General features: G+C 45.7%; 1 protein-coding gene across 1 annotated transcript in view; it reads right to left on the reverse strand.

Annotated features, from left to right (window-relative positions):
• The window catches only part of RAB3GAP2 (RAB3 GTPase activating non-catalytic protein subunit 2), a 684,945-nt gene that overhangs the window by 428,276 nt on the left and 234,705 nt on the right, over positions 1 to 21,964 (reverse strand). Inside the window, exons 13-14 of the mRNA XM_086927924.1 lie at positions 13,142 to 13,281; positions 1,948 to 2,164 (exon numbers count right to left, since the gene is read on the reverse strand). Coding sequence (XP_086784050.1) covers positions 1,948 to 2,164; positions 13,142 to 13,281 — 357 coding nt within the window. The remainder of the gene's footprint in view (positions 1 to 1,947; positions 2,165 to 13,141; positions 13,282 to 21,964) is intronic.

Below are 21,964 nucleotides of genomic sequence, written 5' to 3' on the forward strand. Positions count from 1 at the left end.
GTGGTCTGGTGGGCTGGATGCTGGTGAATCTGCAGTTCCGGTAGGTGAAGGGCCCTTGGGTGCGCTTCGGGCGGCCCGGTAGCAGGGGTGGTCTTGTCCGGTGTTGAGTGCGTGGAGGGTGTTGGAGTCGTAGAGCAGTCTGGCGTTGCGGGGGTGCGCGGTCCAGTAGTTCTGGCGCTGGGTGCGGTACAGGCGCGGACGGGCGCAGACGGGCTTGCCTTTGGGGCGCCTGCTGTGCGCCTGCTGTGCGCGCCTGCTGTGCGCGTCTGCTGCGCTTCCGCGTGGCGCCCTCCATAAGAGGCGAAGTGGGAGGGAGGAGCAGCTAGTAGGCCAGAGCGGGGTGGCCAATGGGCAGGGAGACAAAAGGCAAAAGGGGGCGGGGCCGCAGGGGAGCAGTGGCGGGGAGCGGGGGGGCTTAGAGGGCAGTGGCGAGAGAGGAGCGCCTAAGCAGAGACACTAAAACGGCGAAAACAAAAGGCAAAAAGGCAAGTTGCAAAAAACAAAAAGGCAGGTTAACAGGACAAGTTGGGAAAAGAATACAAAGAGAATATCAGTACAGCCAAGCAGTCACCAGGGGCAGAGAACCCTCGGCAGCAGCGGGAGCGAGAGGGACACGAGACACGGGCACCCTGGAGGAGCCGTGCGGCGTGGGGAGTGACCCGACAGTGTTATCACAAAGCCTACCTGCGTGCAGCAGCAATGCTGTTAAATCTAAAGGTGAGGAATTTGCAGTTAGAAGTATCTACTATAATATGAATAAAAGATATGTAATATTTTTAATGTGTTCCTTCACTAAAAATAGTTTTTTGCTTTTTTTTCAGCACATTTTTTTTCCGATTTTGCATCATACAATGTGAACGGGTCATACGTACGTTACCAAGTTACATATATAGCAGAATAACAATTAGGAGGTATACATCAAGTGTCCATCACAATTAATCATACTGTTATCAGCGCCTATCAGGCTCAAGGCCCCAGTACAAAAGTCCATTAAGCCCCTGGAGCTAAATGTCTATCTAAAAGAGCTGGAGCATTGCAACCCTCTAAAGTCCCTCCAGGACCGCCACACCTTCTCCCACTTTTTAGGACATCCTCGCCCTTGGTACATCACTTGTTCCGCATTTTGACACCAGTCCCTGTTTAGCATCCATTCCCTTAATGACAGAGGTTCTTACTTGCTCCACACCCTGGCAATGTTTCTCTTGGCCACTCCCAAGGCTAAAGTCATCCGTATGTGATGATACTTGGGTCCAGGTGCTTCCCCAGGCAGGTTCAGTAATAGCGCTTTTGTATTCATTGGGACCTCAGACAGGACTCGGGCCTGCACCTCTGTGATTCGTTCCCAATATGATTGAGTAAGCGGGCACGTCCAAAGTATATGGAAAAATTTTGTTTCCTGGCCACATTCCCGCAGACATAGCAGTGAAAGTGCTTTCCAAAATTCTGAAAAGGGGGGTTCGGGAGTAATAGGACCTGTGTAGGATCCGTAACTGTATCAAGCAAAATCTAGTTCTAATGGCAATTTCCGTTGGACTCTGCAACGCCTCAAACCACTCTTCAGCCTCTAATTCCCCTAGATCGTCTGTCCATTTCAGACGCAGGGACAGCATCATGTCTGGGGAGTTATTCAGTCCTTTCTTACAGACCAGCGATATACCTTGCCAGGCCTGGGGCCTGCAATAAGTCAATCTTCTAAAGGGGACGAATCTGGCAATGACTCCCCCTTAAAATGGGATTTTCAAGTACTTTCTTTACAGTGGTCAAAAATCGATAAGAGGTTACGTGTTGCATGGGAGATAACAGGAACTCACACAGTGTAATCAGGCTCTATTCTACCAAATAAATAAAAGGAAACATCTGCTTGAGGTTCAATGACAGTGAATTAAAAGACACTCAACAAAAAGTATGTGTAAAGCCATGCCAAGTACCATGAGAGCGCTTTCCTACCTGCAGTATTTCCCCACATTAAAAGCCCCTACCCGGGGGCCCTGCTGAGTGCTCCATACTTCTAGAATTCCTCTCCTTGGGGCATAGATTACCAGAAACTGAGCAACTCTTCTTGGACCCTGAGGGCTTCCAAATGGGGAAAATTGGCTTTTATCTGTTTCTCGGTCATGAAGGTCCTCTGAAACCTGGATCCATCCAACTTGCGCATCACGATACCCTACGGTAGAAAATAAAGAGACAATCAAATAAAGATAACTAAAAGGTGCACATGCTTATTCAAAAGCTCATTTTACAAGTGGAATTTCACAATTTATACACAAAGTGCACATTCCATGTGTTAATACATATTCATGCTGCTCCAAAGAGGGAACTTGATAATAAGGTATGCACAGCTATACAAATCTTTAGACTCCATCAAAGGTTTGATTAGTACTTACCTTTACAGGGTAGTAGACATTGTGATAATTTGCCTAAGATAACGTTATAACATGTCCGTAAACTATGAAAGGGTAATTGGTATATAAAAACAAACATTTCTCCCATCTCTGGTGACTTAAAGGGTTCAATGTCGCAGTGAGGAGATTGTACTTTAAAGACTGATGGCTAAAACCACCTGGAAATCATCATTAAACAAATCAATACCTTTTTAACTGGTGGTAGACACCTAGGCTACACTCCTCTTACTTTTGTTACATAAAAAACAATAAAGAGGAGGCTGGAGAGATACAACAGCTGGAAATGAACAGCGGCACACATGCTTTATGGTGGTCATAGTTCCATAATTGGTATTCCAAATGGTTCTTGCCCTCTACTTGCATTATGGCAGCTCATGGTAGATGCATTGACTGTAAGACAAGGAGGCTGGTGGATCCAATGAATGTTTTCCAAATAAGCTTGTCATTCCTCCTGGGCACTGATTTGTTCCATTTGCGCTACTTCTTTTAGTAATAGAGACGAATATAGGGGTTACTTACCTTTGGTATCGATGTAGCTGGTAGAGATGATTCTAGCCGCAGATTCCTGAACGTAGAATTACCCCCAGGCGTGAGACTGCATCCGGAAAACTTTTCTGCCACAGCATCCCTGTACGCCGGGGGGACGGCACCACATGATTCCGCCCTGACGTCGTACGCGCTGGGGACGTCAGCGAGGATACATAAGACCCACCCCGGCACGCCTACGTCAGTTTTCTTCTGAGAACTTTCTGCGCCACAACGCGGAGCCATCACAAACAGAACTGTGATAATACTGGAACAGTGTGCGAAAACCCATCTATACAGAAGGAAAAGAAACAAACGGTGAGAAACAGCACCATCCAGAATAGTGCCAGGCACCAGGGCACCAAGTCACGGAAAGAAAGAATAAAGCACAGCTACTGCAAGCAAGTCCATAACCAACATAACAGCCTCCTTAGAGGCAGAAGGGATGTGAAAAAGGGACAGCAGACGAGAAGTCTGCAACTATCGCCCGAAACCAAGAAGGGTTCCAAACCAGAATGAAAGCGCATTGACAAGTCATTCCCCAACCACACCAGCAGAGGGGGGGGGGGCGGGGGGGGATTCTCAAATGAACTGAGGGGCAAGACCCAGTCAGGGGATCTCAACCCCAAGGACTGTAAGAGTCAGAAGTGCAAGCAACACAAGGAAGCAGGGCACAACAAACCCTACATTGACATTGGAGACCAAATGCATGGGCGCAGAAGTACCCAGGCATTCGCCCACCAATCATCAGAAAGGAAGCAATGGAGCACCGACAACAACATGGCGATCATCTCCCAGGGAGGGAGTAGAGGAAAGCACTCGCAGAGGACCACCGCCCTGAAGCAGGCAAGCGTAGAAGACCAAGAAGGGCCCACGCAGAAACGGGGAGGAAGGGTGGGTCATGAAGGAATCTGCGGCTAGAATTGGCTCTACCAGATACATCGTTACCGAAGGTAAGTACATCTGACAGAGATTACTAGCTGCAGATTCCTTAACGTAGAATAGATACCCTAGCCATACCCCAAAGGGGGAGGAGGGTTCTGCGAGAAGACCTCCCCAGCTGAGACGAGCCCAAGGCTCCTCACAGGGGACCTGCTACGGGGACAGGGAAAATAGTCTAGTCTACCGCAGCAGGGAAGAGGCATCAGCCCTAAACTGAAGAGAACCTCAACATTGTGGAGGAACACCTGCCCCACAGGGGATGCGTCAGCACGACAAAAGAGGCAACCCAGCCTTCACCAACAGGAGAAAGCAATACGAATAGGAGGGGGGGGGGAACACCCCAAGCCCCGTCAACATACCAGGGACCTCCACCGGAAGCCCCAAAGTACAGGTAGCGCAAAGGAAGAAGATCCACCTACTGACTCCAAGGAGAAGCGGCCCAAAAACGGCAAGCTCTCCACTGGGAAACATACCCAGGAAGAGGGCAGCCAAGCCCATCACAGCTTGAAGCCAAGACAAGACTGAAAGACAAGACTCAGCAGTAAAGCAGGTAGAAGAATAAGAACGGAAGCCTACGATGGCCCCACAGGACAAAGCAGGAGCTCCAGGGCCTGCGCCAAGGTCGCCAGCCACAGAACAGAAGAGCTGCGGGGCAGCCAGCTGCTGACAACGCCACAAAACTAAAGGCCCAGACCACGCCGGCCTCAGAACAAGGGCAGGGCTAGTCATCCGTCCTTACCGACCCCTCAAGGGGTGGCCGCCCCAGACAGAACCGAGCATCACGAAGATGAGAGGAGTAACAAGTAAGACGGACCAGGCCGTCAACACAGGAAACTATGTCCTCAGAAACCCCAAACAGAGGTCCAGACCAAACGGCAGGCAAGGGCAAAACACCGCGGCACAACGCCGTAGAGGGTCAAGCCACATCCCAGTAAGTACCAAGGACCGCACCATCGTATTACAGCATACCAGGGAGGGCGATGAACCCGCCAGGGGGAGTCTACACCCTCCCTGCATAAGACAGAGCTATACTATAGCTACATATACCCCACATAGGGTAGGACACGTCCCAAAAAAACATGGCAACCACTCTTAGGGAAAAAACAATCCCGCATCAGAGGACAAAATCATAGACCTGCGGCAGTAACTACAGAGGGCCAGCAGACAACTGAAGAGCGGGGGGTATTTGTGGAACTGTTTGCTTGCTCATTCACCCACTTTACATCGTTTTTAAAAAATTGTAATTGCGCCGATTTTTAATTAGATTTCACTTGTGGTGTAACTGGCATTTGATTCCTGACTCATAAGGGATCCCCGTTACCCTCCCGCTGTAAACGCCGACCCAGTAGCAGAGTTATTCACTACTTGGGGACCGCGTTTTAGGCTCCGCCATCTTGGGTGAGGGAAACAGGAAACGAGCAGACTAGTGCTCGGACCCTCCCGCCCTCGCAGCTACAAAAGGAATTAGGAAGACACAAGCCCAGACTGATTGAGTGCTTTGTGGTGTCCTGAGGCGGAAAGCCGGGACTGTGTGAAATTGCATGTATTTGTGGAACTGTTTGCTTGCTCATTCACCCACTTTACATCGTTTTTAAAAAATTGTAATTGCGCCGATTTTTAATTAGATTTCACTTGTGGTGTAACTGGCATTTGATTCCTGACTCATAAGGGATCCCCGTTACCCTCCCGCTGTAAATGCCGACCCAGTAGCAGAGTTATTCACTACTTGGGGACCGCGTTTTAGGCTCCGCCATCTTGGGTGAGGGAAACAGGAAACGAGCAGACTAGTGCTCGGACCCTCCCGCCCTCGCAGCTACAAAAGGAATTAGGAAGACACAAGCCCAGACTGATTGAGTGCTTTGTGGTGTCCTGAGGCGGAAAGCCGGGACTGTGTGAAATTGCATGTATTTGTGGAACTGTTTGCTTGCTCATTCACCCACTTTACATCGTTTTTAAAAAATTGTAATTGCGCCGATTTTTAATTAGATTTCACTTGTGGTGTAACTGGCATTTGATTCCTGACTCATAAGGGATCCCCGTTACCCTCCCGCTGTAAACGCCGACCCAGTAGCAGAGTTATTCACTACTTGGGGACCGCGTTTTAGGCTCCGCCATCTTGGGTGAGGGAAACAGGAAACGAGCAGACTAGTGCTCGGACCCTCCCGCCCTCGCAGCTACAAAATGGGACCACCCTCTAAGGAGCGCAGCGGATGGGCGCAGCGGGCGCGCCTAAGGCGCGCCGAAGGTAAGCCAAAGGTAGGCCCGTCTGTGCCCGTCCGTGCACAGACCGGGCATAGGGCTGGAAACGCTGTCAGCACTAGACCCTTCATTACCTACAGCAGTCAGGAGCTACTGGCTATCGGTAGATCTGCTACGACCTGCTGCTGTAAACTTGACATGGCGACATTAAATGGCCCAATAAATTGCTGTCAATGCCATATAGTGTTCTACCCGAAGCAGATTGCTGCTTATGCAAATAACAATGCTGTTCTAAAAGGGGCACTGATCAATGCCAGATCCCTATCAAAACACGCACTTGACATATATGATATCATTGTAGAAGAAAATCTTGATTGCCTGTTCGTCACAGAGACGTGGCTAAAATCATGGTCTACGCCAGACATAGTGCAAGCACTCCCCCTGGGATATCAGATCCAAAGAATAGACAGGGAGGAGATTCGGGGGGGTGGAATAGCAATAATACATAGAGATTCCTTTAACTGCACCACAACGAAACTTCAAGAGCTTAAGGACGCGGAAGGGATGTGCTTTTTACTCAAACTCACAGACTCTTTTACCTTTGCTGGTGCTCTAATCTATCGCCCCCCAGGCCCCTGCAAAAGCTTTCTGGAAAGCATAGGAGAGGCACTGAGCCCCCTGGCTATGCGCTTCTCTAATTTCACTGTATTAGGGGATATCAATATCCATCTTGACTCACCTATGGATACCTCAGCAATCGCCTTTAGGGATACCATGGACGTACTGGGCCTTACTATATGCGTCACACAGCCCACACATGAGGCGGGGCACACGATTGACTGCATATCAACTAACCTGCAAGACATCCAAATCAAATCCCATAAAATCAAAACCTGGACAGATCATACATTAATACCATTTGTACTACCATTTAAAATACTTAGAAATAATAAACTGGCAGGGAAAACTGTACACAGCAGTCAATTAGAATGGAAAGACGCCATGAAACATCCAGAACTGCTTAATATAGCAAAAGAACATGAACCCTCATGGTCAGGACAGCCTGAAGCACATAATGACAACTTCAGGAAATGGATGTCAGACTTGAAAGCAACAGCAGCCCCGACTAACCGTAAATCTAGACCAACGGCTAAAAAACAATCAGCACCATGGTTTAACCCCATGTTAAAAATAAAACAAGGAGAGGTGCGTAGAGCCGAACGCAGATGGAGAACTAACTACTGCATCGAAGACAGGAATAACTACAAATCCACCAGAAGCGCATATCATGCTCTGATTAAACAAGCCAAAACCAACTTTTACACCTCGGAAGTAGAAAATGCCAGAAACAAACAAAAAACTATTTTTAAAATTGTCAATAGTTTTAATAAACCCAAAATATTAGAACAAGAAATCCCGCCTTCGGAACAACTATGCAATACCATCGCAGACTACTTTGAAAACAAGGTATTAGCACTCACCAAGGATTTCATCACCTCTGAAGTTAGGGTAAATGAGTAAAACATGGAAAGGGACAGACTGGAAACTTTCCTTCCCATTAGCTTGGACGAGACCCATAAGGCTATCTTAGCGGCCAAGTCAGGTTCCCCGTTCGACCCATGTCCTCCCGCACTGCTACATATGATGGTGGAGGTAGCTAACCCTGTGATTAACAGCATTGTGAACTCCTCTTTGACCACAGCAACAGTCCCAGCTGAATGGAAGCTAGCGGCAGTCAAACCATTGCAAAAAAAGCCACTCCCTGATCCTACCACCTTATCCAACTTAAGACCAATATCCCTTCTCCCTATGCTGTGTAAAATCACTGAAGCCTGTGTAAACAAACAGATCACCAAATTCCTGGAAGGAAATGAAGCCTGGCATCCCAATCAATCGGGTTTCAGGGCTCAACACTCCACGGAAACTGCCCTCCTGCTCACCTCAGACACCATCCGCATGGCTCTGGACCAGGGTAAGAAGGCCGTCCTGATTTTATTAGATCTGTCGGCGGCCTTCGACACTGTGTCACACGCCATCCTGATTAACAGACTTGAAACCTCTGGCATTTCTGGCACAGTGTTGGAATGGATCAAAAACTTCCTGAGTGACAGGAGACAAGTAGTTACTCTCGGAGAATTTCGCTCCAAGGAAGAACTGATAAAGATGGGCGTTCCACAGGGCTCAAGCCTCAGCCCAACACTGTTTAATGTCTACACCGCCCCTTTAATTAAACTAATATCGTCATTTGGAATTGATGTAGTCGCCTATGCCGACGATACTCAATTGATATTGGTTTTGGACAAAGACACACAGGAATGGGAAGAAAAACTGAAAAGCTGCCTCACGGCAACCTTTGATTGGATGAAACTCAATCATCTAAAATGCAACACAGGCAAGACAGAAATCGTGCCAATGGGCCCAAATAACAACTTCACGCCCAATACCTGGTGGCCAGAAAAGGCAGAAATCCCACCGAACACAACTCAATCGGCACGAAACCTAGGGATTACATTTGACAGCAATCTCTCTTTCAAGCAGCAAGCCTTGAAAGTGGCAGGTAACTGCTTTGCCATCATTAAAGGACTCAGGAAGTTTTTCGACCTCCTTCCACTAGAGGCTAGGAAGACGGTAACAGTCGCTTTGGTGACGTCGCGGATAGACTATTGTAATAGTCTATATGCAGGTACTACGAAAACCACCACACAAACTTCAAATGGTGCAGAATGCTGCAGCTAGGTTAGTCCTTAAATGGCCGAAGAAATCCTCTGCATCATCTGCACTAAATACTCTACATTGGCTCCCAATAAACAAGAGAGTCCTATTCAAAATACTGATTATCACCTTTAGAGCCACCCATGCTTTGGGACCAAAATATCTACAGCAGAGATTCGCCAGATACCATCCCTCTCGCAATCTCCGTTCATCTAGCTCTAATTTCCTGTCAGTACCTAGGTTTAGGCTCAGCACGAGAGGTGGTAAATCCCTACCAGTACTCGGAGCAAAAGCGTGGAACACTCTTCCCCCCGCCCTTCGTGCTCTAGACAAGGAAAAAGACTTCAGAAGGGACTGAAAACCTGGATTTTCAAGCTACAGGATGCGTTAGAGCACTAGTGTAACAGTTGGGTGAGTTTCCATCCACTCCCTACCTGTTTCCTTCATCTCTGAATCAGTATCTGGCGCCTTGATGCTCCCTGGAGTGACTGCAGCGCGGTACAAATGCTATTTTACATTACATTACAACCAAGGACCCCGAGGGCACAGTATCCCTCATAGAAACTGTAACACCCATCCAAAAAACAAATATCAGGAGCCTGTGAGATAACGTCTCCTACCAAGCCCCCGGAGGATCAGTTGACCAACCCACTGAGGAGGAGGAGAAGGAGGAGGAGGAGAAGGAGGAGGACGGAGTCCCGCAAGAAGACGCTGAATGGCGGAGTCTGCATGAGCATTAAACAATAGGACCCTGTGAAAAGGGAGGTCGACCAGACGCTCTCTAATATTTTCAGGGATCACGTAGCCAAGCATGGTGACGGAGAGCCACAGAAGTGGCCATAGCAGGGCCAACAGCATCAGCAACATCTAAAGCTGCATGAAGAATGAGCGCGGCCAACTCCCTGCCATCCAACACATGGCCCCGCAGATCAGCACGGGTCCCCTCATGAGACATGAGAAAGAAGGGACTCCACAGAATCCCACAGGCTAGAAGTAGCCCTGGTCAGCACACATAAAGTGAGTTAAGCGCACTCAAGGCAACACTGGAACAAGTGAAGACATTACGCCCCCATGAATCTAACCACCGGGCCTCCCTAGATGGAGGGAACAACACCACAGGCAAACACGGAAAGGCACTTCGCAGTAGAGCGCCTTAAGTAGAAGGGTGGAAAGAAAGACAGACCGGGTCGTGCGGATCAGGACGATGATGGTGCAGTAGTGCCTGAGGCACTGGATCGCCTGTGGAAGGCGTCCCCAAGTCCCCTTGAGAGAATTATGGAGTGACGCTTCAAAGGGAAGGAACAACTCCCGCCCACCAGAGCCCTGGTGGAGAATCTCCAAGAGGTTTTCTGTGGAAAATGGAGTGACAGGTTCACCCATCCTCAGGATACCAGCAGCCGTGGAAAGAGCCCGAACAAAGGCAACACTGGCCTCAGTAGGGCACCGCGGAGGATGAAAGTAATTCCTACGTGGGCGACGGCTGCAGACTGAGCCGCACATCCCGAAGTCCAGTGGGAAGTGGCTAGCCCTGGCATATAGAAGGATACACTGAGGAATGGGGAACCTGTGGTGGAGGGCAGGGAGGGCGGAGATGCCAGTGGAGAAGCAAGCCGCGAGCCACGGAAAGAAAGGTTTGAGGTTTTAGGTCATGGGGACGGCGTAGAGTCTCCCCTGGAAGATGCTGGTGAAAAGGCAAATTACACGGCGCCCTTTCTCTGGAGAGGAACACACCAGCAGGTAATGGACCTCAGGAGAAGAAGGGATCTCAGGAGACGAATCCAGGGCCCGGCGCCGGTGCGGCTCCGTGGAGTCCGCCATCGGCACCTGATCAGCATTGACCGGCGCCATAGTGGACCCACGTGGCAACAGGCCGACTCCGGCCGCCACATGCTCTTCAGGAGAAGGCGACGGCGCGGTGCCGAAACGGTGCCGGCTCGACCTCGGACGGGGCAGCCTCCCGCGTCGAGGACCGAGAGGGACTCGGAAAGGCGCCCAAGGCTCCGGCCTCCACCCTCTACTCCACCGGAACCGGGGAGGAAGGCTCCCGGCACGGAAACTGTGCCAGCTCAGCCTCCAGTGAGGCAGCCGCCTGCTCAGAGAATCAATAAGGACTCGGGGACAACCCCGGAGTCCCAGCGCTCACTTGCAACACCACAGGGAGCCCCATAGGATTTACGGCGAGGCAGGGACGCTAGGCGCCGACGAGGGAACCCCCGAAGGACAACACCCCGGCGACGACACCCTCCTACGACCTGAAGCCGAAACCTTTGGCGCCGGAGCCGCCAGCGGCGCCGCAGAGGTCCCCTCCTGTGACGCAGACATCACAGGAGGTGGAGGAAGGGCCAAAGAAGCCTGCAGCGCCGCCCCGTAGGCTGTCATTTGGGCCCTAGACACCTCCGCACCGGGAAACGGTGGGTATGGAGGCAACAGGCAGGGGCCTACGCACCTGTCCTGGGGGAAGCCGGTACCCACTGCGGAAGGAAGACAAGGCCCTGGAGACATATTGAAAGGCCTACCAGTGGTGAGCACGGCCAAAGGGCAGCGGCGAAAGGAGATTCCGCAGACGAAACCGGTGGTTGCTTGCCTCTGAGGTCGGGGACGGACGCTGGGATGACAACGACCTGGATAAGCGCGCCAACAGCAACTTCATCCGGCGCTTCCGCCGTGATTTAGGCTTTAGGTGTTGGCAGGCGTCGCAACTCTCCGAGTCGTGGTGCTCACCCAGGCACCCCATGCAAATCGGGTGAGGGTCCGTCGCTGACATGGGACATGCATAGGAGGTACACGTCGAAGCCTGAAGGCATTCGCACACTGTGCTACTAAACGCCAAAGCGTAAGAAGAGAATGGAAGGCCAGAAAACAGGCCAGGACAGTAATCCGAATCAGAGTTGCATGCGGAAAAAGAAAAAACTGACGTAGGCGCCCAGGTGGGACTTATGTATACTCGCTGACGTCACCAGCGCGTATGACGTCAGGGCGGAGTCACCGGTGCCATCCCCCCGGCGCGTAGGGATGCTGGGGCAGAAAAGTTTTCCGGATCCAGTCTCACGCCTGGGGGTAATTCTACATTAAGGAATCTGCGGCTAGTTGTATCTATCAGATGAAGAGGGTTAGGGGTCCTTTTCTTTCCAGGAGTTAAAGCTTGCCTAAAAATTACTTTAATCAAATCGAAGCACACAATGTTGTATGTGTTTTGCGTTGAAGCAGTGACTTGTGCCCATCAGACACACCTGCTATTTGCCCCAGGGTCCTCCTCTTCCTATTGTTTGCTCGAGTCAGTAGGTAAAGTTCTGAGGCGACCAAACTTTATCTTCCACAAGGGTCTAGGTTTCTAAATCAATAGACTTTTAATCTGTTAACTATTCAAATACTTTTTCAAAAAAGTTTATTCCTAATATACAAATATAAGCATGGTGGAAGGAGCACCAACTCACACAAAGAATTAACAGGAGGTTGAAGCCAGTAATAATCTCTTGTGCTCAGTTAGCCAGTAATAAACTCTTGTGCTCAGTTCAACCTCCTGGAATAGAAGCTGCCTCGGGGCCGCCTTTGCGCTACGTTCCCCTGCTGCACGGCATTCCAGAGAATGGAAGTGATTGCTGTCCTATGGCAAATCGAAACCCCTACAACAGACAAGCAGCCCCTCTTTTTCCCTCCCGCCCTCAACTGCAAACAGAGGCTAGCGACGGGGCCCAGCAGGAGTTCCCAAGGTCCCCGAAGCCCCACAATACCAAACACTTACACCAGTAAAGCCCCCTGCAAAGGACGCTTTTACCAAAATTACCAAGGTCCTCCAACACAGGTTTGGTGCAGTCCCAAACAAGGGACAAAATCTGTCAGGTAAGGTGGGCACTGGGAGAGCTCCAAAGAGCACCCTATGGCCCGCACCATTTCGCGCTGTTGTGAGGATAAGGAGGGCAAATTGGAATCAGGTGGAGGCAAGCTGCCCAAAACAGACTGCAGATTGTGGGACACAAGATTGCTCTAAGGATCAGACTGCACCACGCCACAACCGCAACAAGGCTGCTGCGGCTGCCACACAAGACTCTACCCGCTGCTTGAGGAATAGGGTCTGAGCATCAGCAAGCAGCAAAGCAGGAAGAGAGGAGTTCGGGAAAGAGCGCCAGAATGAGTACACCTGGCAACTTCCGCGGTCTCCAACAGAATCTAAAAGCAGAGTATGTATGAATGTAAAATAGCTTGGGCACAAGACTTAGCAATTCTATTCGGCATTATTTATTTAGTTTTTACTACCGAACTAACTCCTTCTGTGTAGACAACATTATACGGATACCTAGATTTTCTTTTTCTAGGATCCATGGTTAGCAAAGGAAAAGTTCATTTAGTGTCATATACATTACCTTTCCACATGCGTATGGCAAGGCCTCTACCCACATCCAACAGAATGACTCTTCCAAAATCATCTGTCACTGCTGCCAGGGTGTTGCATGGAGACAAACAAATACTTTCACCATGACGCCGGGAATCTGGAAGTCCAAACCTGATATTAAAAGGAAGGCATCATAGAAGAGTGAACATGAATAATAAGAATGATGTAAAGAAAATAAAGTAACATCTTCTAGATCATAACCAAGTTCATCTTAAAGCCTGATATTTTGGAGTTACATACACCAAAAATGTCTAATGCACCACAATCATTTTAAACTCATCAAATACCTAAAAATAAATATTCTGGTTTCTGAAGGAAGCAACCAAACCTCATTCCAAGCACTTTGAATTCGCTCATCGTCAGTCCAGTCATTTTTCACCAACTGACATTATATTGCCCATACACCCTCATCTCGCTTTTGCATCTATCCTTTTCAGCACCAGCCAAAGAACATTTCATCCTCTTTGATTTTTGACCTCTCACAATCCTAATTCGACAACCACCAGTTAAGAAGCAAATTACTGGGAAACTTGCTTCACCCATGCCAGGCTGAAATTCTGAATTTGGAAACTAAATTCCTCACCATTGTCTCTGCTCTCCTTAATGCCTCATATTGCTCTAACTGCCTTTAAATACTCTTTAAAACTTCTATAGTCTCATTTTAGTTCAGAAACCTTCCTGTGACTGCTTACACCAGAGTAATTGCAGCCCAGCTCTACGCTCCCCTTTGAAGATACATTTAAAATTCACAGTACGGAACATTTATACTCACAAATCAATTCTATCTCCTCCACGATTACCTCATTTATATTTGTCTACCTTCTCAATGGTTTCCAACATGATACTGAGAGTGTATGTGTATTGGTTATTTTACCCTTTTTGTCATAAACAAGGTTATGGCACCCTAACACAAATACTGCAACACTTGCCTGGTCTGCACCAAATCCATGCCCCTCATGCCATGGCTCTTGCGCTTCTATCATTATTAGTCTGGGGTGCCTCTGTACTCTCCCCTTCCTTAGTTCAATCTCTATATCCAATTGAAATGATTTGGGGGTCTGGTACTGATTAGGGAGGGGGACTTGCTTTCCTGAAATCAAAGTAATTAATTGCTCAAATTTCAGGACAGTGGTGCATGCATATGTGCCTACTGTACAGCAGTCTTCCCATTCACAATTAGGCTCACATCACCTGGTAAGAAGTCTATCAAATTATATTGTGGTCTGACATAGTTTAAATAAGAACATCATTTTTTGGTTCGAAAATTCAGTGATCATGTTTTAATTATGTAAACAATGGAGGTAGAGAACCATACTGCTCGTTATATTAGTTTGGATTTTTTTTCTCGACAAAACTGAAAAATAAAAGGAATGCACATTTGACATGAAGGTTATAAACAAATTGTTTAAAGTATTGAACAGTTTTTTTTTGTTTAATCGAGATGGCATTTTCAATAACTAATTTTTTTGGAGGGACGAAGTAAGATGTTCGACTTTATACATAAAAATGAGTTGCCTCCTACCGACACAGTTTTGGTGAATGAACTGTCCGACCATAGGTCGGTGGTTCTGTACACCTAATTACGATACAACCGCAATATGTGCAGTAGGAAACTTCCATTTCTTAATGGGAGCTTGTGCGGCGGGTGGAAACTGCACACAGCCCAAGCTCCCATTGAGACAAGAAAGTTTGTGAAAACCCCTGCACCATGGGGCAGGCAAAATGCAGGGCCCAGGCCCAAATGTGGAGACCGCAGAGGGAAAGGGGCCCTGCGAGGGGCCCCCAATATCGCCTTCTGACAGCCTTCCCATGTCGGAAAGGCCGACATGCAATGGCGGTCGGAAACCAACATCATAACACCGACAGCGGAATTGCTGTCCTTAAGGGACAATGGTGAGATTCCAACCGACGGACGGGATCCATGAGTTAGTTGAAAAGCGTTGGTCGGTCCCTCCGACTGCTGCCTCTGACCACATGCAATGTAATGCATCAATCAGTTAGACCGCAGCAGTAGATGTCGATCAGACTGCAAACGACAAGCCGTCGGTTGCGGTCTAACCAGCATCGTACTTAGGTCCTATATTGTGGTACTGAAGCCAGCAATGATATCCTGTTTTCCATTTTTATTCATGTGCTAGACACTTTTTCAAATGATTCTTCTCTTTAAGAAGCATTTGAAGTGTTTGTATTACTGTGAGATCTAGCAATGCTATTCAGAGTCTAGAATGTTTATAGTCTTCCACATGGTGTGTGGATCAGTTTTACTGCTGATGTACCATGTTTGCTGTTTGACATTAATGATATACTGAAAACATGTCTCTTGAACTGCTGAAATAAAGCGAGAACATAACTGCATACAACTAGAATGAGTTAGTAGAAAAGTTAGTTGATACTATATTTTTGTTAGTATCCAACAAATGTTAAAAGTAAAAAATGTCCAAGTGTTTTAAAGAGATTTAAAGGGGGGTTAATGTTTGCCTAAATTTTTTACTGATCTTTATTTATAAAATTATTACATTCAAATAGTATGAAACTTGATACACCCTAAAATTGAAATAAAATGTCACCTCCTATTTATTTTTCGAGTGTGCCGCAGGGAAGAAAATCTGAGGTGCTCATTCTTCCATTGTCTCCATGTGTCAAGCAGAATTGCTGAATTGTCACACAGTAAATGGGACTCGTGTCCACAGCACTTATTAACCACCACTGTGCACCAGCTTTTTTTTAAACTATTTTTAAAACATAGAACTGATATTATCACACGTTATCCACGGCACACACCTCTTCAGTATCACTTACACAAATTGGTATTCAACACCACTAGTTTCTTGCTGCACATAGGGAAACGTATCGAAAAAGGCATGAAGAGAAGAAGAGGTAGGTATGCTGAAAAAGGGGTGGAGATCAAGGGGAAGGAGTGCAACTTTTAAGGATAATCAAAGGTTATTACATCATATACAAGACAATGAAAATGTTTTAGTTCAGTTCATAGCCTGAACACCTACTATACATTAAAAAAATGCCCTTCTTTCAGAACTAATATAACCAAGAAAAGTGGTACCATTTTAATACATGGACTAAGGAACTATTGTGCAATATGCATTCAGTGAATACTGCTATTGCTGAGCAAATATGGCTTAAAAATGTTAAAAAACAGACTGCTGCAGTTATATGAAACCCAAAGCACAGGTGCGATCCCTCTAATGTTCACAACACAGACAGTGAGCTGTTCGCATCTACCAACAAGAAATTGAACTAGTCTCATTGTTTGGGCCTACAAACATACAAGTCAATGGGTGACAAGAAATATTTAACATCAAGTTAGAGACATTTTTTGAAGCATAAAGTTAGGAGTAGATACATTCTTCATATAAAGTACATAAACATGTCAAAAAGTTGTTGAAGGAATACCTGGAAACCTTGGCAGACAAGAAAGACTCAAGTTGTGAAACTTCAAAACTATAAAGACTCTTATTATGGTGTTAAAGGTTTCTTTTCTATGGTACCCCTTAGCAGTAAAAGACAAACCCTGAGGTGCAGATAAACACTCTAAGAATACTTTTCCTGGAGTAACTGAAAAAACCATTGCTTTACGATAACATATTGGACTATTTTGGCTGATGCCATTATTTGAATCTGTTTATTCATTTCTCATTAAAAATTAGCATACCTGAAAAAATGTTGTCCATTATCTCTGTTGTAATTCTGCATAAAAATCAAACTGTCTTAGCAAGCCATCCTCTATGGCAAAGCTTTTTGCATACATTTGAAGGAGCCCCTTGAGGTTGCACAACTTTTTTTTTTAAACAATGAATACTTTCCATGTATCCTGTTATGCAAAGCACAGCGATGAACCAAGTCAAGGATCCAGGAATAAAGGCTTACTACTGCTACTGAATGTTGCTGCCTATGTCTAGTTTCTGAGAATTATCCAACACATAGTCATTTCTTTTACACTTTTCGGATGTGCTTCATTCAACTAAGTGCCTCAATATATTTTCAAGGAACCTTTTATTTAGGGCCTGTAGTAAATCGTCAAGTATCATTTTGCACCTCTGGTTGCAGACATTTCTTAATATTGACTTATGCAGCTTGAAAAAGGTCCTTTTGCTTTTCCACGCAGTTATCGAAATGCATTGTCTGCTTCAAACTGTCTGTGTCACATATCTAGTGGCCTATAGAACTATTCCATTGATACTCGTATCAAATAACTACAAAAAGCTTTGCTCAGAGTACAAGAGATTAAACATGGCTATTTACATATAACCAGGGCTATGTAACAATTATCCCAAACCATAGAGATGAATGAACTTGAGCTGAGAGATGGTGCAGTATGATGACAAATGGACACAATTATAGAAACTAAGGGACGGAATAATGTCAAAACAATAAACAACAGATCCTCCTCAAGAAATGGACAGGAAAAATTAATAATCCAAAGACTTGGACAAACAAGGTCTTTAAGCTGGGGGTATGTAGCATAGGATTGATAAAAGCTGTGTCTGCCCTTGCAAACCTCTGTTTTTTCTAGCTTTTTGTACCCCTTGTTTCACACACCTCCAGTGGTCCGAGATCTGCTACACACGTTCAGCCACTGCATAGTTCATGCTTAAATTACATGCACCTCGCTTTCAATGCAGATCCATGCGTTGCTACAGGACTGCCCTGTCAGGATGTAAACATATACTAGGCTAGCACTAAAAGGCATAGCAGTACTAGCCAATGTATTGTAAGCGAAAGATTAAACGTATAGAGTCTATCAATATACAAATATTTTAGGAATAAGAAGTTGCACTAGGAGGTATGACATATTATTTACATAGCTATGATATCCAGTACCAGTGTCATGGGAGTTGTTGGTAACTGGAGTGAGACCTAAATCTCCAGTACTTTTGCTAAACACTGAACACACTGATCTGAACTATTATTGCACTTTTTTCTTGTTATAGATGTTTGGTGTTTGTAAAGACGACTCACCCAATAATTCACTATTCATCTATGTACCCGGTAGAAGCTACAGGCTTGACTATTGCGGTGAGAGGGAATAGAGTAAGATAGAGGCAAGCTTTTTTTCCATTTGTACTGTGGGCAATCTGAGATACGGATCCCTATTCTTTCTTCTGGTTCCAGTTTTAAGGTTAAAGCGTGGTATAGGTTTTCTACATCCCCAGTAATGTATTACCTTTTTTAAAAATGTATTTCTTTGTATACATAACTTGCACAGATGCATCCTATTGTTTTCTGTATCACAATCAAAGGCAAGTACACCAACAAATGGAACAAATGCATCTCAGAGATATTGCTGAAATTCTCGGAATCACCAATCAATGAGAAAATAGCAATGTTTCAAAGAATGAAACACAACTCTAAACTTCTAACACTTGAATGGTGATTACTCACGACTTCATACAAAAATCTTGAGTGCAGCTTTTACAAACTGATATAAAATGTAACTTTAGTTTTTGGAAATACATCCAGTTTTATAATTAATCAGTACAATTACTTGTGCAGGGAGTGAGCCCAAATTAACTATCCTGATGTACCTATGGGAAACTGTTAATAGCAGATGTTCAAAGGTTTTTCTTGAACAAAAGGTAGGACATAATCCGTGTTAAGTTATATTCATTGAAGAATTCTCGTCTAAGAACCCAGGGAGGGCTGGCAAATTCCCGTCATTTAAGAATGAAAATGCTTGTTTCGTTTTGGGGGGAAACTACAGTCTCTGTAGGTTTTTTGAGATAAAACATTTCAGTTTAGAAAATATTACCCCACATTGCTTTTACAAACAAGGCCTCTCTGAGTTTTGCATGATGTGATTTGAAATACCTAAACCCATGTACCGTTATACCTGTAGTTATTGTAAGGTCACGGATTTAATGGGAAAGGCATTTTTTGTTTTGCTAATCACTTAACAATGCTGTTAGACGAAACTGCACTAAACAATTAAAAAACAAACCACATTCACTATGACTCCTTTGTGGAAAGTTCGGCGCTGAGCCATCAAGTGTGCCAAAGAAAATAAGGGGACCTAAAGGTGCAATTTCCCATTTTCATTCCTGTAAGAAACTTTGCTCTCTGATATAGAAAAAATGGCTACAAGGAATCACACCAAATTTGGTACAAATTTACAACTTTACTCACTTTTTGTGATTTGGTCTAAATCCATTCTGCAGTTTTTGAGAAATTAGCATTTAAAAAGGGGCTTGGTTTGGCCATGAAGAGGTTACCACTGCGGAAAATGTTGAGATATCTAGCCAGTTGATCTCACAGGCGTCCCCCTGGACTCCTGAGGCACTACCAGGCTAACCCAAATTTTAAAAAATAGCTGCTGTTGATTGGTCAATGGAGTCTTTTGACCTCCAAGTCATTTCAGAACTGCAGAACCAGTTCTGCAGCACCAAAACAATCTGATTAGCTGGCTGCAATAACAGAGAAAATTTTTCTGGTGTCATTACAAGCACTCATGACTTACAGGGCCATAGCTTCAGGGGGGTGTTTGGGGTATTACATCTATCTTGAAATATATTTTCTGATAAATAGTCGACTACAGGTGCTTTCAGTCGGGTATTGCAAGAAGTCAATCGGATTTCACCAGGGATTTTAACATACACACCGGCAAATACGTGCACACTGTCTCCCTCTGTTTTGAAAGTCCTCAAAATTATTGGTGACTTTATAGAATATTGTGTTTTCTCTTTTAGCACTCCCACCAACTGGCATTCCTCTCCCTTTCCACTGCCCCTTAGGTACCCCTCCTGCCAGCTTGATTGTCGGAAAATCTGAAGCTCACACACCCTCAGCCTTACTGACCAAGCTACGCCCCTGGGAACTTGCTCCCCGAGTCCTGAAAACGATTTGAGCACACTCTGAATCCCAGTCGCACGTGGACGGGGAGCGGTCAGGCCCTGTACCCATCCCTATTGGAGCAGCCAACTCCTTTGGCCAAGGGCAGCAGAGATTCTCCTCAGCCATCAGCAGAGTGGCCAACCACCCTGGCAATGGTCTGCTGATAACATCATTCAAACAATCATTGTGAAAGTGGCCCATAGGCTTTCTGGACTTCAAGTATTTCAACAAGCTACACATGTGCTTAATTTTGTATCACCCTTCAAGTGATTATGAATATAATCGTTGCTGGGCATATTTCTGTCAACTTACCCACAGTCCGTGGATTTAACCTTCTTTCTACTGTCATTCACCCACCTAACAAACAACATGCTTCCATAAACTTTAATGGGATAGCCCACTTTAAAAACCTTGAACACCCACTAAAAAGAGTTTGTTCTCTAGTCACCTTGATGGAATTACCTACTTAAAGAAATCACCTGACCCGCAATTTAAGGCAAGAGGGTAACAGGTATACATTGGCGAGTATTAAGACACCTCCAGCTGGGCCCTATGGAGAACCCACCCAAATTTAGTAAAATACACTACACCCGCTCTTGAGATGAGCACAATGGCATACAACATTAGAGCTATGCTTACAAAAACAATGTGCGTTAAAACCTCTCTAAGTGAGTGCCCTTACATTCAGCATTATTCAACAATCTGTGTCACCCTTACATTCTACATTATTCAACAATCTGCAAGGCATCAAAATCTTCAACAAAATTATGCAAATAAACATTCACGCATTAATAACCTTCCTCTATACATAGAACTTGTTTATAGCACCATCTAACAACTATTTAACACAAGCACATGCCCAGATATCAACTGGTGGATAACATATTGTGAACAGAAGCTTTGGCTTTTCTCTCATTTTTTTTGTTGTTTTTTTTTGCAACATGCTTTGGCTTTAAGGCACAACCCTACTTTGCAACCTGCCATGGCAACCGACATCAGGTACACAGCCTTTGCATTTTTTAACATGGAGGACTGCAAGTACCAAAAACCTTTAGCCACAGTTGCCTCCAGTTCTTACCTTATTTCCATTTTAAGCAGCCACACTTGTAAACAGAGTAATAATATTCTTTATGTGACTAAAGGCCCTTTACTACTAACTTTATTTATTTTTTTTAAATGTGAGGGGTTAGGGAGGAATTTGAATATCAGTATCATGGAGGATGTCACGAGTGATGTAATTTCAGATGTCATCAATTTTGTCATTTAGCATGTCATGAATGATGTAATATGAGAGATCATAAAGTGCATGATGCGGGTGAAAGTTATAGTTAGTTTATTAAACTATAATTGGCCAATTTCTGTGTTTTTTATGATTTTTAAACATCAGTTCTTATCTCAAATTGAACATCTAGCTATGAAGTTACTTTAATCTTGTTTTTTCCAGTGATTTTCTTTTTTACACGTAAGCCAAGATCTGGTTATCTTACATCACTTTATTTGGCCTTACACTTTCTATTGAAAAGCCATTTTTGTTTCTCTAACAAACTTTGACAATGTTTGATGATTGTGCACGAAGCCGGATCAGTCGAAGAACCAGGTCTTGAGGTCCTTCCTGAACGCGTGCAGGGTCGGGGACCTTCTGATGTTCACATGGAGCTTGTTCCAGGTCTTGGCTACGATGTGGGAGAAGGCTCTCCCGCCCGTTCTGTTTCTGCGAATGCGAGGAACCTTCACCAGGGCGAGGCCGGCGGAGCGAAGGTTCCTCTTGTGTACGTAGAAAGATACTCTCTTGTTGAGGTATGTGGGTCTGATGTTGTTGAAGGATTTGTAGGCATGGGTGAGGAGTTTGAGGAGTTCTCGACGGGGAGCCAGTGGAGGCCTCGAAGGTGTTGGGTCATATGTTTGTGATGCAGTATCCAGAGGATGAGTCCGGCTGCAGCGTTCTGGA

This window comes from Lissotriton vulgaris, chromosome 6, assembly GCF_964263255.1.
Source record: "Lissotriton vulgaris chromosome 6, aLisVul1.2, whole genome shotgun sequence".
In the NCBI taxonomy this organism is placed as follows: domain Eukaryota; kingdom Metazoa; phylum Chordata; class Amphibia; order Caudata; family Salamandridae; genus Lissotriton; species Lissotriton vulgaris.